Raw genomic sequence first — 17,735 nt, forward strand, 5'->3', positions numbered from 1 at the left:
TTAGTTACTATTTGGACAATTAAGGAATATTTTATTTGACCATAATTTTCAAATATCTTCTAATATTTTGAATTGTTAACTATTATGACTTATAATACTTTTATGTAGTTTTTAAATATATAAATTTTATTTCAAAAAATTTAACAATTCTATGATAAATTGATACCAAACATTAATTAGTTTAATCCTCATACTCCAAATCAAGCCAAACAATTTAAAAGAGAAAGTAGTATTTATTTTATGTGTATGCGAATTAATCAAAACATTAAATTTCAGATATTTGAATACTTAAAGGAGACCAAAATATATGGTTACCACAGCAAGAAACAAAAAGATAATAAAAATTGGGTATGAAACAATGACAGAGAGGAGTACACGTGAATGTCACATGCTAGACCGCGTGACACCATAAACAAGGTATGAGGTGTAGTGTTTCTGTTACTTACCGACCTGAAAAATCAGATAAATTGGAGGGCCTACAAACTTGTATAAATTGAGGAAATATGATGTTATAACAGATTATTTTAAACTTTTGATCTGTTTAATAAAACATTTATTAAAAAATTTAAGAAAGTTTATTGGGCAAAATTTAGGTCAGACACAAAAATAAAAATTTACCCATACCGTATATTTACATCAAATCATGTGTAATATGTATTTGAATACACGTGTGATATGATTATCATTTAGCCGTGATTCATTAATCTATATAGGCGTTTGGCCATGCGATTTGAAATTATGATTTCAAACCGGCATTTATTTATGAAATTTGCACAAAATTTCAACTTCAACTTCATATCATGATTTCAAATACCAAATTCTCCAAAAAGTGGAATTTGAGATTCCAATTTTTTTAAAATGTAAAACTTTACCCATAATTTTATATTTAAAAAAAAAAATCCATAAGTTGGTTAATATTTTTTTTTAAATGTAAAACTTGACTCAAAGTAACAATATTGGTTCGTTTTCTCGATCATCTAATTGGAAATTCATACTAGAGATTGTCCGTACTATGTGAAAGGATTACATTAAAGAGTAGTTACTACAACTCATCTTCAATTTTTCTTTTATTGAACTAAAGTTTAATCAATAGATGTTGTATTCTTTAGAAATGTCTTCTAGCAGCGAATTAATTTTGTTATGAACTATGGTTTGCTCACTGGTTAAGATTGTATAAGAATTGGGGAAGTTTTGATAGTTTTCACAGCTTGTAGGGTTTTCATGTTTATGATAAAAAATACAACTTAAGAAATTCAAATACATGTCCAAACAAAACTTCAACTTCAACCTCAAATTAACTTGTTTTCAAATCATGCATGTATTCACTTCCTCAAATCACTTCACTACAGTAAGTTGCATTAATTTGGTGTAACACACAGTATGAGTAAGTGTTTACCCTAACATTAAGTTGATTTTCTTATGAGATAGGAATTAGAGACATTTCAACAAGTTACAGAAGATAGTGAAATGTATTCTCTATTGGGCAGGATTTTTCAATTATATTAACTGACTTACTTTTCTTTTAAGTAAATCATGATTAAATTTTTTTATATCTTTCCGATAATAATTTAATAACATATATTTTCAGTTAAGAAGCGTAGAATGTTATTTTTTGAATTATAAAAATGACTCTTTAAGAAAGTGGATGAAAAAATTATGAATAATTGGACAATATAGATAAGTTTATTAATAGTGGATCTAAAATTTTGTTTTTGCTTAATTAGTGTATAAAAATACAAACTCTTTAAAAAAAAAAAAAAGGAAATAAATATTGTCTTCTTTTTAATGATAGATATTTTAGAATTTGAATTAAACTACTCAAATCATCATATTAGTAAACAAAATTTCTTACAATAAGATCTAAGGTAATGTATCGCAAACACATAACTAACATCTTATTAACTTGATTTAACTTGTACTAACATAAATAATAGCTTTATGTCTTGTACAAATACTATCATATAAATAATAAATACGAAGAAAAAATATGACACTAACTTTTTCGTATGTGTGTATGTATAGATAATATTAAAATATATATTCTCAAACAAACAAACAAACTGAGAAACCGGCGATTCGAAGCACTATAAAATCTTAGAGTAATGTCTCTTCAATTATCAAACAAACAAATACAGAAAAACGACAACTCGTAACACTACAAAAGCTTAGAGCATTATCTCTTCAATTCTCAAACGAACAGATACAGAAAAACAGACACTCGAAACACTAGAAAAGTTTAGATCAATATCTCTTCATTCTCAAACAAAAACTGAGAAAACGGCGACACGAAAAATGTCTCTTCAATAATCAAACAAATGAATACAACAAAATAGAGACTCGAAACACTAGAAAAGTTTAGATCAATATCTCTTCATACTCAAACAAAAACTGAGAAAACGGCAACACGAAACACTATAAAAGCTTAGAGTAATGTCTCTTGAATTATCAAACTAACAAATACAGAAAAACAGAGACTCTAAACACTACAAAAGTTTAGAGGAATATCTCACAGGGTAACATAGATATAAATCTATTTTCGAAATGGAAATTGATTACCTTCTTCAAATGATTGTAAGTTTGTAAGGAGAAATCGCTCGAGTTGATCAGATCACGGTAAGTCCATCCTCTACTGCAATATGCCTTAAGAAAATTCCAAACGTGAAGGAGGATAACTTGGAGAGATTCCATGGAGCTTAGAGAAAATGCTTGAGCTTTTGATTTGAATTTCAGATTGTGAATTGTGAGGAATGTGAGAAATGGAGTGATCATATTTATAGAGAGAGATTTTTGGCGGGATAACTTGTGTAGTGTTCACCCTTCTAATTTAGTACCCGAAGTAATAATTTCCGTTAGCTGAACCTTTTATTTCTCTACCCCATTTTGCTTTACAAATTCTTGAAAAACACATATATCTTAGGATCCTTTTATTTTTCCAATGTAATAACTAACACCACATTTACTTAAGAAATTTTTAGAAAACCAACGAAGATTAATTGTAAGCTTTTCCTTAGAATTATAATATTAAATTGATTATCATAATTGTTAGACGGTAGATATTGAAAGTTTTCGATATTATTATACTTGACATTTGTTAAGATGTGTTTATACGTCCGTTTTATTTCTCATGTTTGTCTTTACGTCCTAGAGAATAATTTGCCTAAATTACTCTCATTTATTTCTATCTCAATTTATATCTCTCCTTTTCACCACATTAATCTCTATCCATGTTTGTTAGAATAAGGGTAAGGATTAAAAAAATTATCCTACGATCATTTATAAAATGACAAGTTATTTAACCAATTAATTTTAACCATGACAAATAGAATACGAGTAATATTCTATTTTCACATGCAAGGATACAAGTGAAAACCAGGGAAATAAAATTTGATCTCTATATCAGGTGACCCAGACGAAGTCCAAGTATAGGGAATTGTCACCATCATAATGAATTACTTAGTATTTGTTGTTGAATGAACTAATGTTTCTAAAAGAAGTGGCTTTTGTGACATGGGTAAATTTAAATCTGAATATCTTTCTTTGAGAATGTTAAATCTGAAACTTTTATAGCATGGACGATATCATAATGTGAGAAAGTATCACATGAAGACATTTTCTTAATAATAAACAAAAGTGTTTTAATCAATAAGTCAAAAACCAAGCACTGTGTGCAGCTACAAAGACAGGCCAGGCAGCCTTAACAGCATCCTACCATATACAATGTACTGTAGTGTACACCACTGCGCTAATACACCAAGAGCCCATTTGGCTTAGCTTATAAGTTGTTCTTAGTTTTTTTGAGTGTTTGGCTGGCCAGCTTATAAGCCATTTTGTGCTTAAAATAAGCTCAAAAAAATAAGTTGGGAATAAGTTGGGGTAGCCCAACTTATTTTTTTGACTTATAAGCTACATAAGCTGAAAACTTATAAGTTATTTTTAGCTTATAAGCTGTTTTTTTTTTTAAGCTAAGCCAAACAAGACACTTCCCAGGCGAATCAATAATGATTTAGGCTGGACTCCTCTATTCATTTATCAATCTTGTTTATGAATGTTACGATGGCTACGAAAAGCCGGAACTCTTTCGTAGGCAGCTCTGAACTTCAACAGTGATGTTGGATATTGGGTAGTGGGTCGCCCATGTGGACTGACCCGACCCATCTAGAGGAGATAAAGATGAGGGAAGTTAATAGGGCAGTTATTTTCCTGTAAAATATAAAACTGCTGCTTATTAATATAGAAAATAGGCTTGGGGAACTGTTGATAGAAGTTCATGTTAACTTCTCTGTAGAAAAACTTCCTCTTTACAGAAATTCTTTTCTTCTTATTCAATGGAGATATTGATATCTAAGATTCTCCCAACAAACACACGAAGAGAAAAGACATCTAGTTTGTGGATTAAACTTCGTTTCCTAGTGAATCGAAGTTCGACTTGGGGTAACTTTTTCGGTGGTGAGTTCAATGATTCTTCCGCTGCGTTGTTAACAGGTACGCGATTGTTCTCGCCCCACAATTTTATCTAACATTGGTATCAAGAGCCTTTGTTGTGTGTTCATTGTTTTGAATAGACAGAAGAATTATGTGCGCTTTCGAAATTGCTTTAAATGTTCCCGGTAAGAGAATTTCTTTCTTAAAAAATGTGGGTTGAAAGAGAAAAGAACTTTCACAGCAGTTTGATTTTGTTTTTGCGATGTTATGTGGAAAAAAATCAAATGGAAGTTTCCGTATTTACTATATGCTCGGAAATTTGTGGCATCAAGGTGATGAGATCTCTCGAGTTTAAAAGTTTAACCTAATCGCTAGTAAGTAACGGCAGTAGTGGTGCTGCTTGAGGACTTCTTCTAGTTTGTGATGATTTCTCTTTCTTATAATCTTGCGATTTCTCTTTCTTATACTCTTGTCCAAGTAGCAGTTTTGCCAAAGTTAATGTTTCACATAAATTTCTTTTAAATCTTATCGGTTAGAATTTACTAGTTGCATATTTCAATTAGAAGACAAGTTTGATTCTTTATAAAAGGATAATTGATGTCATACTAGAAAGAAAAAAAATAAACTAGAAAAGAGATAATATGGGGATTGGAAATTCCCACGTGAATCATTTTTGAAGGAAACTCTTGAGTTGGTTTCCACATATTCTTTTTTCTTTCTTTTTGTGATGATTCTGACTTGGTCCAACACATAGACTATTATAAAGTCATTCACTTTTCCTTATAGTTTATGCATCAAATCTCAGTGACATTAATTCAGTGAAGAACAAGAGTAAGCCATTGCAGGCATGGTTGCATATCTTGTTATTGAATGGTTTTATTTTGTCTTTTGATTGTGTGCCTCAGATTTTTTTTTTTTTCTCTTTCGATGTGTGAATCAATATTGACAACAAAGACTATATTGGTGTGGTCATTCTCTGCCATGTCCTGATCAATTTTTGGTTTCTTTAAGTAAAGAAATTAAGTCAAGTCTTAGACACTCTTTTATTGATAAATTAGCTGTCCTAAAGGGTGGAATATTAATAAATAGCATATGCCCTTTAAGATTAATTTTTCTTCTATGAGTAACTGTGAATATGTTATCACATTGAATGGTTATGAAGACCAATCTAGTTATTCCTTATTCTCCGAAATTGTTGGACGGGAACAAGTTCGAATTAGTCTAAGTGGGAGTAGTACTAGTCGAGCAAAGGGATAACGTAGAAGAGTATGTCGTCAGAGAACTATTATCAGTAATGATTTCGATTCTGAACCCGTTGGGCTTAAAGTTCTGAGGGTGGTACAAAGAATCTTTAGAGGTGAATAGCTGGTGAAGGAAAGTGAGAAGAAAATACTAGGTTCTAAGAATTTGAAAATGGCCTCTATGAATTATGGTAAATTGAAGTTTGGGTCATTTTGTCCATATTGAGGGATTCTCTCCTAAAGTATTGGGGGAAAAAGATTGGATAATATTTATCATGAGTATGGTCCAAATTAGTCTTATTTGGTATATACTCTGGCACTTGAAGCCAAGTGGGAGGAGAAAAGGACATAGAAGCTTAAATTGAAATCTTTGCTTCTAATGACATGTCAATTGCCTCACTTTAGAAATGACACATCAATTGCCTCACTTTAGAACCCTTCTCCTAAAGGCAAGCTCGCTAAGACTTTGGCTGAAAGGGTTATAAACTATTTTTTTAAAATGAATGTGTTGTTTGTCTCTTCTGTTATAATTTCTACTCTTTACTATGTACAACAGAATATTGTAAGAGGTTACGACTTTAAGAATCTGTGTGATTTTAGTCAAGAAAGTAATTTGATACATACTAAGAAATGATTTTCATTTTTGATTAATCATTTGGATAGTAGGTGATGATTGGAAATTAAATGACCTTTCGATTCTACACTAAATGTGAAGTCATTATGGGAATTGATTTGCTTGAGTGTGTATATGACATGCATAATTGATGAGTCTTACTTGCATAATTGTTTCTCATATGGCTTAAAAAAGTATAATTGCTGATCTAAATAGGGGTGATAACTCGAACGGCGAAAATCATGATACATGAAGCCGTAAGATATGGTTTGTACTGAAAAAGCAAGATACTATAAAGAGTATAAACTTTGTGATGTGTTACCCAAAGGAGGGTAACACTGCCTAGCATAGGAGAGATCTTGACATTTACAAAGAGTAGAAGAAGAAAGACTTCACTACCTGTGGAAATATTGTGAGTTAAGTTGTTAATAATCTCATCTATGATGTGAATACATTTTACTGCTCTTGCCATATAGGCACACTTATGAGATATATATGGCAGTACCATTTTGACTCGCCTCAGACAGTTGACAATTAAATTTGGCACGTAGAAGAAGTGAATTTCTTATCGTGTCAAGCAACGTCAAAGGGTGATGTCTGAAATGAATGCTCAACTTAAAAGTGTTGTTCATGTTCTATTGGATGAGGAGTAAGGTCAGGCAGTGATCCGGTCTCTTTCCATATTTGAGAATTTAAAGGTTAACTTGACCCACAATGATAGCATCAAAACATTTGTCGATGTTGCCTATCATGTTGAGCTTGAAGATGAGCAGCTAGGTGCTACGAAACCAATTATGTGGAAAATCAAGTGGTAAGAACTTTTCAAGCTTCAAGCGCAAAAAATTTAGTAAAATGTCAAGGAGACCGGAGGTGGATCCTCCATGGAAAGAAACCTAATGAATTCCAACAAGGAAAAGTGGCATTACAAGAAGAAAGATAAAAGTAAGTGTAGTTCTGCCACTGCCAACATTTGTTCTTCTTGTATTAGGTTTCTCTTCAACAATAATGTTGTGAAAATTACTCTAAAAAATGTCTTCTATGGTTCTGGACACCTTTATGATGATTTCTTAGTGTAAATTGTAATCCTTTCACTTGTGACTATTATGTGGACTAATATATTATGACATGCTATTCGAGTAATAAAGATGTTGTTGTTATTACGTGGCATTTATTACATAGCATGCAAGATTGGTCACATTGGGCAAGATAGAATGAATTGGTTGGCTAAGAAAGGACACTTGGGTTCTTTCTCCAAAATAGACATGCCACTTGTGAACATTATCTTGTCGGAAAGATTACATATAAACCATTTGGGAAGGCTAAAAGAGCTGACTTCTTATTGCGATTAATCCATTCAGACGTCTGTAATTCACAAATATGAAGGCTAGGTCTGTTGTGTTTCTTTTCATTATGTTTGTCGCTGATTTCACGCACTTTGATTATATCTATTTGGTTTCTCATGAATCTGAAGCACTTGAATGCTTTAGAAGATATATGAATGAAGTTGAGAATCAATTAGAAGATGTGAATATCGATCAAGACAATTTGATGAATTATGTAATGAAAAGGGCAGTGCCAGATAATTAATTATTCCTTACACACCTCAACAAGATGGTGTAAAAAAAAGAAGGAATAGGACACCATTGGACGTGACAAGGCCCATGATGGCGCAGACAAATTTACCTACCTCTTTTTGGAGAGATGCGTTATTGACTGCAGCCTACATATTGAAGAAAATGCCTTCTAAATCAGTTATTCCACTCCTTATGAGCTATGGACTGGTCAGAAACCAAACTTGAATGATCTGCGACCTTGGGTTGTGCTGAATATGTAAACGATCATTTTAACAAGTTTGGTAAACTAGATCCAAAAGGCAAGAAATATATCTTTATAAGATACTCAAAACGCTCCAAATGGTATGTGTTCATTGGTGAATTAGAGAATGGAAGTGGTAGAGAAATTGAATCACGTGACGTCACATTTGTGGAAAATAATTTTCCAAAGAAGGGCGAACTAAAGGAAGGAGTGCCTCTTTATGAAATGTTGAATTCAGATAGTCAGCTAATGTCTTCTGACACATTTGATAATCAAATTGATCAAGGTTTTATGCTTGATTCAAGTGGGAGTGGGAGTTCTCAATCCCGAAATCTTGTTGATTAATCTGAGTTTCAGCTATGTAAGAGTACCAGAAAAAGTATACCTAAAAATTCTTATGGGATTGAAGATTACGTTTTCTTGGTATTTTTGTGACTGAGGCTTTAAAGAGTCCTGAAAAAGATGAGTGGATGAAAGCAATGAAAGAAGTATTAAAGTCCATGAGAACTAGCAAAATTTGGGATCTGCTTGACCTTCCTCCCAGCATAGAGCTATTGGGAACAATTGGGTTTCTCAAAGTTAAACGCAAAGCGGACGGGTCAATAGAAGGATCTGATCGTAGATAGATTACTTGAACTTGCGGGTAGGGGTTGAATAAGGCAGTGGATTCTGAAACCAAAGCGAGTTCAATCCCCATCATTCACCCATCAATAAATGAATCGTTTGTTTCAGTGACAAGACAAACCTAGATAATATTTATTCTGCAACTCATCTCGAAACTTTCACACGCATCTAAGCAATTGTATCCGACTGAAAGACAAAAAAGGAACATAGATTAGCATCGCCTACTTGCTGAAAGCAAAAATGAAATAGCCGATCATGAATTTTATAACATTTTTAAAATCTCACTAATCAACCAATCACTTTTTAGTTCATAACGAATGAGCAATCCCCTCCCTTTTTCTAATCCAATTAAGCTTCTGAAAATTAGTCAACATTAAGACCAAATAGATGTAATCTAGATAATATTTATTTAAATACCAAATAAAGTCGAAATTGGGCAAGGATAGAGTCATAGAGACGGCGTTACCGAGAAAAGACTCATAAAACGATTTTCACAATAAAAATAAAAAGTCTCTTCTACTTCTCCTCCTATTCCTCCTCATTCATTCTTCATCTATTGGCTTTCCAAAATAGCCCCAAAATTACGAAACCCTAGCCTTTTTCTCTCTTCATCTTTATAGCCATATATACGTATATACACATCCATAAATAGATAGGGATATTATTGTAAATTGAAAGAACCGAGGGAGATCTGTTGATTTCCCTGGATCTGCTTTTGGGAAATTTTGGTAAGTTTTTTGAAATTTCCGTTTCGTAATTGTTGATTTTGGTAATATTTATGATCGAATTGCTAATTGATTGGAAATTTGATCTCTGTTTCGGTTTTTTGTTATGTAAATTAGCGTTGACCGATTTTTTTAGGTTTTTTCGTTTGTTGTAGTTATTGACTTGTTGTATTTGACTTTTGTTTGGTTATGTTAAGAGTCTGAGTTGAATTTTAATCTCTATTTCAGTTTTTGTCAGGTAAATTAGGGGTGTTGTCTTTTGCTGTAATATTATTGGGTTTATTGGCTCCTTGTGTTAGATTTTTTTTTTTTTTTTGGCGATATTGTTGATGAAATCTTAGTAAAATCAAGTAAACGAATGGCTTACGCGGGTGTATTTGGAACAGATGATGTGTGGGTTAGGCACAAAAAAAGCCTACTATTTAAGTGGAGAAGGGTAGAGGGGTGTGCCGTTGGCCCTTGGGCGATTTCTCGTTAGAAAATAAAAATATATGAAGAGAGGAAGGTAGTTAACATCAACTACTACTATTTTGGCTCATCCTCTATATCCTTTTGGCACCTGTTGAGCCCGTTTCACCAAAGCTAGACCCCCCCCACACCCACCCACACACACACCCACAAAAGAAAAATAGAAGACGAAAAAAAAAAACTGGTTGGTGAAGTTGACTAGTGCATTTCCATCTTTTTGTTTATGGATGATTCTTTTTGTGGATTTTAATATATGTATATGAACGTGTATCTTTCAACTTATTCGAGAGGAGCTAGTTTCTAGATTAGGAGTTCGAAGTGAACTTGAGAAAAGGGTTTTGGGGGCTTGCACGTGGATGTCGTAGGCTTTCAGCTAGTGTATGGATATTTAGCATTGTGGTTTTGTATCTACTCGGAGAAGATTTTTCATTTTTTTTTCCTTTTGAAGAAGACATTAATTGCGGTGGGTACGTGGATGGTCTGTTATGGGTATTAATATCAGTATTAGTTTGCTGAGGGTTAATCTGCCTTTTCATTATCTAGATTAGGAAGAAAAACCAATTCCTAACAATTTTGAAACCCTTTCTGCAATGTTCATTCGCCTAGATTCACTTCCGAGTTCTATTCTCGCTTGTGCAATGTATCCTTCTTTATGCGTAAATGATTGCATTTCTATTTTTCCTCTTTTATTTCATATTTTCCCTTTTTGATATCTGATTGTGCTATGGTACTGCAGACTGAATAGCTTGATGAATAATGGCCATTCAGATGGATAACAGTTTAGGTCATTCGCCACGGGAACGTGTTCAGCGGCTCTTCAACAAGGTCGGTATTTGCTGTATCGCCTCATTGCTTTGCCATTTGAATTATGGATATTTAGAGTGATTCTTCATCATAAATAACCATATAGTGATTTATATTACAGACCCACATACATAGTTTAGTTAAAAATACTTCTATTGACCTGCACAACGTATTGCTGTATGTACAGGTCCAATAAGTTCATTGAGTTGTATTCGTTTAATGCTTAAAGATTGTAATACGTATCTGCTTGTCTGGAACGTGTGACTGACGTTTTTTACTGATTTTGTTAAGAATGTGGAGTTGGAGAACAAGCGTAGGAAAGCAGTACAAGCTAAAGTTCCTTCTGACCCAAACGCATGGCAACAAATGCGTGAAAACTATGAAGCTATCATCCTCGAGGATCACGCTTTTTCTGAACAACATGAAATAGAGTATGCCTTGTGGCAGCTGCATTATAGAAGAATTGAGGAACTGCGTGCACGCTTTAATGCTGCAATAGCTTCAAATGGATCAACTACTTCTCAGACTGGGAAAGGTCCGCCTCGCAACGGGACAGATAGCATCACAAAGATCCGCACGCAGTTCAAGACTTTTCTCTCAGAAGCAACTGGCTTTTATCATGATTTGATGGTGAAGATCAGGGCAAAGTATGGCCTGCCACTAGGAGGTTTCTCTGATGATCCAGGGAATCAGATTCCTTCTTCAAATGATGTTAATAAATCTATTGAGGTGAAGAAAGGCTTGATATCCTGCCATCGTTGTTTGATTTATCTGGGTGATCTTGCTCGGTACAGAGGCTTATATGGTGAGGGTGACTCTAAAGCTCGTGACCTTGCGGCAGCATCAAGTTATTACCTGCAAGCTTCTTCACTGTGGCCCTCAAGCGGCAATCCTCATCATCAGGTATCTTTATTTTTACTTCTGAGATCATTTAGATATCTGTACTTACCCTTTTTTTTTTTTTTTTTTGGGGGGGGGGGGGGAGAGAAAACGATCATTGATTAATCTTTCTATGCAACATTTAAAATCTTGTTGTTTATATTTGTAAAAATTGCTGATTGTGTTGTTTTCCCAGCTTGCAATACTGGCTTCCTATTCCAGTGATGAGTTGGTGGCGATCTATCGCTATTTTCGTAGTCTTGCTGTTGAGAATCCTTTTACGACTGCAAGGGACAACCTGATCATTGCATTTGAGAAGGTAAGCAATTCATTGAGCGCCCCCCCCCCCCCCCCCACACACACACACACACACACACCCACCAAAAAAAAAAAAAAAAACCAGATCTCCTTCTTCTCTCTCTTCTCGACGTTTGTTATCTTGGAAAAAATTATATGGAGACATCGCAATAGCTTTGGTTAGAGCAAAAGCACAAATTGGCAAAACCAAATAATTTTATTTCCAAAGTATGGATTTTTCGCCTGCGGAATGAATCAAGGAACTAAGGATGTTTCGAACCTCAGATGGTCAAATCCACACTTGTGAAAGTTTCATCTTTGATAGAGGTGATGATAATGTAAAAGAAAATTGATCCAACCCGAATTTGTCAAAGTCCATAGTAATAAACTTTTCATCTTCCAGTTTTTCTATTTTCGTCTTAGTTGTGTACTATGATCAGCTGTTCCCACAATTAGAAGATAACTCTCCCCATCTTTGATTTTGGTGCTATGTTCCTCAAAATATTGATCTGGTTAAGTATTATTTGCTTCCTAACTCAAGTCTCAACAATGATGTAATTTTCAAAAAACATGAAACAGAAAAGAAAGGACAAACGAGGAATAGGAATAGGAAAAGTTTCCTGCGAAAAGCGACCGGACAAGTATGCCAGCATTTGTTCCTGTTAATAGAGGCAATTTCATGTAATGTGTACCGGACCATATTGTGTAGGTTCTCCATGTATTTGCATGTCACTTATATATAGGGTGTTTTCCCCCTGCAATAAATCGTTTACTTTTAGGAAAAAAATGCATGCCAATGCGTGTGTCTTTTGTGTGTGTGCATGCCTATAAATGGAGCCCTATTATTGTTGGTGTTATCATTATCATTAATTGTTGTTTGCTTAATCTATGGAGGTTTTATTTATTTTTATGAAGATAACTTATATTTCCCAATTTTCTCATGGCCTTCGTTCTGTTGTTGCTTGTGTTTTTTCCCTTCTCCTTTGTCCTTTTTCGTGACGTGTACTAAGTTAGCTTCATCATGCTTCTTGTGTCATGGAAGAGTTTACCAATCAAACTTTGAAGAGTTTACTTGTTAGATAATCTTTAGAGAGTGATAAAACATACTTTCACGGTTTGGTAAAATAAAAAAGAAATATGAATTATTATCTAGAAAAAAGAACGATATAAAACATAGGTGTAGCATATGTTAAACAATATCATGATGAACTGCTTTTCTTAAAGCAAAATAGACACCTAAATACCAGTTGTAGGAAGTTCTCTAGATCTTGTAGTGGAGCTTTGATTTCCATCTTTTCAGTTGCTGTGAGTGTGGAATTTCGATTTCCATCTCTTTTTGGTTGGTCAAGGAGTGATCAAGACGTGATTATCTTGTATTCTGCCCACTCTTTCATGTTAAAGTTTTCTGGGCATTTTTTTTCTTTCCGTTTGGACTGTTTCAGTTGTTGCAATGGGCTATGTGGATGATCTTAGTGTTAACTGATTTCTCTTTATGGCAGAATCGTCAGTGTTACTCCCAGCTACCAGGGGATGCTAAGGCTTCATCTATCAAGGCAGCTCCTTCACGAACAACGGGTAAAGGACGAGGTAAAAGTGAAATAAGGCAGTCTCAAAAAGATGAAAAGGTTGAAGCAAGTGTAGCGAAGGAAAAAGGTTCAAGTATATCTGAAATCTTCAAAACCTTCAGCACAGGGTTTGTTCGGTTGAATGGTATTCTCTTCACACGCACTAGGTATGTTCCTGTCTAATGAATATATGTTATTTGGCCACAATATAACCAAGTGTGACGCTAACTTCTTATCATCTTTACTCAGCTTGGAGACCTTTGAAGAAGTGCTGTCAATTGTTAAGAATGATCTGCTTGAGCTTCTCTCATCTGGGTCTGATGAGAAGTATAGTTTTGGTTCAGATGCTACGGACTGCAGACTGGCAATTGTCAGGCTCGTGGCTATCTTAATATTCACCATCCATAATGTGATTAAGGAAAGTGATAATCAGTCATATGCTGAGATTCTACAGAGATCAGTTCTTCTACAGAAGGCATTTACTGCTGCCTTTGAGTTCATGGGTCATGTGGTTGAGAGATGTATCCAACTAAATGATCCCTCGTCAAGCTTCTTATTGCCTGGTATCTTGGTTTTTGTAGAATGGTTGGCGTGCCATCAAGATATTGCACTTGGTAATGAATCAGAGGAAAAACAAGCAAGGGCTAGATCTTTTTTCTGGAAGACCTGCATCACTTTCTTTAATAAGCTATTGTCGACTGGGTCTAAGTTTGTCGATGAAGATGAAACATGTTTTTTCAATATGAGCAGGTATGATGAAGGTGAGAGTGGTAATCGTCTTGCATTGCTGGAAGACTTTGAACTTAGAGGGTTTGTTCCTCTTCTTCCGGCACAGCTCATCCTTGACTTCTCAAGAAAACATTCTTTTGGTGGTGATAGTGGAAGTAAAGAGAAGAAGGCACGTCTTCAGAGGATGATAGCTGCTGGAAAGGCTCTTGCTAATGTGGTCAGGGTTGGAGAAGAGGGAATATATTTCGACACCAGGGGAAAGAAATTTATCATCGGTGTTGATCCCCAAACTTCTGATGATTATCAACTTAATGGCTCCATGGAAGTTGCCAAATTAAGTGGTATTGGACTGGAAAGTCCAGATGTTGGACAGTTGACTGTGGGAGATCCGCTGCCAAAGCAGCAATTGTATGTTGAATGTGAGGAAGAAGACGAAGTTATTGTTTTTAAGCCACCAGTGATGGAAAAAGTGAATGGCATCTCTTCAAATACAATGACTTCAGCGGTTCCTGTATCTGGTATTAGTGCTGCCAATGCTCCTTCTGGTGCTAGCATGGCGTTTGTTGATAAGTGTTGTGAGATGGGGCCATTTCCGTCTGCACTTGATGGGTTGAGGTTGCAGAATGCTTGGAGTGCTACAAGGCTGCCAACAAGCATTTCCCATACCAATACCCAATATGTGCAGCCAATCCAACCAAGTACTTCAATGTGGTCTGTAGAGCAAGGTGCTGTCATGAATGGATTGGGGGGCTTGAACTTGATGGGAAATGGTTTTACAACAGAAGCTGAGTTGCTAAATCATCCAGAAATGATGCCACCTGCAGCATATTCAGTTCCTTTACCCCAGTCTGTGAAGTTCAGCACTGCAAATAATATTCACTTCCAGGTTCCAGAGGCTGCTATATCATCTACCTTCAGTTCATTTACACCTTCAATAGCTGGTTCCGATAGCATGAAATCTTCACCAGTTATCTCAACAGGAATGAAGAAAAATCCAGTGAGCCGACCAGTTAGACATCTGGGTCCACCTCCAGGGTTTGGTTCTGTTGCTTCCAAAGTAGATGACTCTTCATCTGCCTTGACCTTAAAGAATGAAAATAACCCCATTCCTCGTATGGATGATTATAGCTGGTTGAATGGATATCAGTTACCTTCAACACATCAGAGCATTGGTTACAATAACACGGACAATCATTCAACACAAACATATCACTCTGTGAGCAACAGTAGCATAGCCGGGATTAGCTTTCCTTTCCCTGGGAAACAGGTGCCCTCTCTGCACATGCAGACAGATATCCAGAAAGCAAACCAACAATCTGTTGCACTGCCTCAGCAGTATCAAGGACAGTCCCTGTGGCAAGATCGTTTCTTTGTGTGACATGGATAGGGAGACTAGATGGTTAGAAATGCATCTTGCTTGTTCTTCTTAATCATAAAGTTACTTGAAACGAGTTAGTGTGTTCTACAATATGCCACAATATACATTCTCTCAGAGTCTCAGTTGTGTTTCAAATGCTGTACAGGTTAACAAATTACTGGGGAGAATGATCACTAGCCCGTTGCTACAAAGTTCAACCATCATATTGCAGTATGGTCAAGGTTATTATGTTTTTGTTGCAGCATGGATGGTCTTGGATTGTTGCAGGCACTAGCTGTTCAGCAGGTATTGCCTGCTGCCTTCTCTCCTTGTTTCTCTCCCCCTTCTGACAACTGTTTGCCGTGGTGAGTATTATTCTTAGTCCAGAACAATCATAGATGAGACAGTCCTCCAGCTAACTTTCCATACGAACGAAGAAGTTCCAGCTATCAATTAGCTGCATATCCTGAGCGATTAGGAAGTATGGGCCACGGTCACGCATAATCTAATGGCTTCATTTTTTTCCTCTTTCTCTCTCTGTCTCCCCTTTTCATTTTTCTTTCTTTATTAAGCGGGAAATACTCAGACAAGCAGGAGATTGGTTCTTTCTGGACAGATCTCTGTTGGAAACCCCTCCCTGCCCTCTCCTTTCTTCTATGACTTATCCACACCATGTCTCGGTGGTCTCACACCGGCCCGGTTACTGGTAGCAGTTTTCTGTTATTCCTTTGGGAGTCTGGGTAATGAAGAGTTGGATCCGGATGCCTGCATTTCTTTACTTGTGAACTTTGAGGAATTGGGAACAAAGTAGTAGGGCTTCCATTAATATGCGTCACCCGTCTTATTTTTAACTGCCCAATTCCAACGTAAAGCTGCTCAAACTTTTTCCTTCCTTTTGAATGCCTCAAGGCGATCAATGTTAATTTGCTGGATGATTATTATTTTAATTCACCTGTGCTTACCAATGTTGTAAATTTTTCTGCTATCATCTTATGTACAGTTGTGGGTTTTGGTGCAGCTTGTGCCGAGCTATTCAAACTGGTTGAGTAGAGACCGAGGTCAGTAGGTGCAGGAATTTGGGTGCTTTGAAATTATGAACCTTGTCTTGGTTTGATTGATAATTGTGCGGCCGAGGGATCAGAATTTGGTGGATAGCTGGTTGGAGCAGAAGCCACAGTAAATCTACCTGGTTTATTAATGATCTCGACAAATAAGTTCTGCTACATGTCATTATGAGCAACTTTCTACAGTACATGTTTAAGGTAGATATCTTGGCAGTTCCGTGTCTGCCTTGTGAAGTTCTAAAAGTATTCTGCATAAGATCATGAAGAAGGATTTGTTATCGTTGGAGTACTTTGTGGTGGTTAGTTGAAAATAAGTATAGCCTTTGGCTATCTCAACCCTTTTCGTTTGATGGTATTGTCCTAGTAGTGACAATTATCCTGTTATGTTTGTTTTGTTGGACCAGTGATGCGTTTTGTTACTGTTACAGTTTCTGTGGTTGGATTATTAATAATGCTGCTACATGTCATTATGATAAATCTTACTATTACAAATATCATCACCCTTTATATTTATTTATACCTAGAATGTTAAAAGTAAAAGAGGAAATTGAGGGTCTACATTTCCCAGTTTTCAACAATTCATTGTTGTTTGGTTCAGAACAGGGATATACCGGGATTGTAATCACAGCGTTATAATCCCACATCCTATAGGGGATGGATAAATTTTATACTGGTTTTAGCTAATATCAACAAGAAAATAATGGATAAATGTAATCCTAAATTTCATATTGGGATTAGTATCCCAGTCCTTGTAACCAAACGACGCTGTATAGCAGGGAGTAGACACAGCATTCATGTAACTGACTTCCTCAAACGATCCCTGATGTACAGAAGGAAATAGACACAGAATTGATATAATTGACTTCAGCTAGTTTGAGATAGAATCCTAGTTGATAAATGTTAATACCAGACAAAATCAGAACTGTAAAATTTCTGTAAACTGTAACAAAGGTATGGTTCAAAGGAACTTCATGAACTTTGATATTTGCACCTTTTACTTTGAATGTGATCAGTATTCATTTCTGAATATGGATGATTAAGTGAAGTATCATACTTGTATCGAAACAATTCTAACTTGCTCTTTAGGCCAAACTTAAAGGGAACATATGGTATAATTTTTTTCTTTTTTGGT

At 35.4% G+C, this 17,735-nt stretch overlaps 1 protein-coding gene across 3 annotated transcripts; it reads left to right on the forward strand.

The window, feature by feature from the left end:
• The first annotated feature begins 9,159 nt into the window (after window positions 1-9,159).
• LOC132049296 (nonsense-mediated mRNA decay factor SMG7-like) lies at window positions 9,160-17,055 on the forward strand. Of its 3 annotated transcripts, none has more exons than XR_009413073.1 (8): window positions 9,161-9,443; window positions 10,645-10,733; window positions 11,004-11,615; window positions 11,788-11,910; window positions 13,388-13,620; window positions 13,703-15,581; window positions 15,706-15,845; window positions 16,540-17,055. XR_009413073.1 is itself a non-coding variant. In XM_059440046.1 (6 exons), the coding sequence occupies exons 2-6, from the start codon at window positions 10,665-10,667 to the stop codon at window positions 15,558-15,560; spliced, it is 2,895 nt and encodes a 964-aa protein (XP_059296029.1). In that variant the 5' UTR covers window positions 9,160-9,443; window positions 10,645-10,664; the 3' UTR covers window positions 15,561-15,585. The 3 variants fall into 3 exon arrangements, 1 of the variants encoding a protein (XP_059296029.1); XR_009413072.1 differs by having other exon boundaries at window positions 16,558-17,055; XM_059440046.1 differs by lacking the exons at window positions 15,706-15,845; window positions 16,540-17,055 and having other exon boundaries at window positions 9,160-9,443; window positions 13,703-15,585.
• Window positions 17,056-17,735: the final 680 nt, after the last annotated feature.

This window comes from Lycium ferocissimum, chromosome 3 (genome assembly GCF_029784015.1).
Source record: "Lycium ferocissimum isolate CSIRO_LF1 chromosome 3, AGI_CSIRO_Lferr_CH_V1, whole genome shotgun sequence".
Classification (NCBI taxonomy): Eukaryota; Viridiplantae; Streptophyta; class Magnoliopsida; order Solanales; family Solanaceae; genus Lycium; species Lycium ferocissimum.

Excerpts from the sequence above, each read along its gene's own strand:
- LOC132049296 (XM_059440046.1), top strand. The coding sequence starts at position 10,665 with ATGGCCATTCAGATGGATAACAGTTTAGGTCATTCGCCACGGGAACGT. Across the intron at positions 10,734-11,003 it reads TTCAGCGGCTCTTCAACAAG|AATGTGGAGTTGGAGAACAA; the intron begins GTCGGTATTTGC and ends GATTTTGTTAAG. Across the intron at positions 11,616-11,787 it reads GCGGCAATCCTCATCATCAG|CTTGCAATACTGGCTTCCTA; the intron begins GTATCTTTATTT and ends TTGTTTTCCCAG.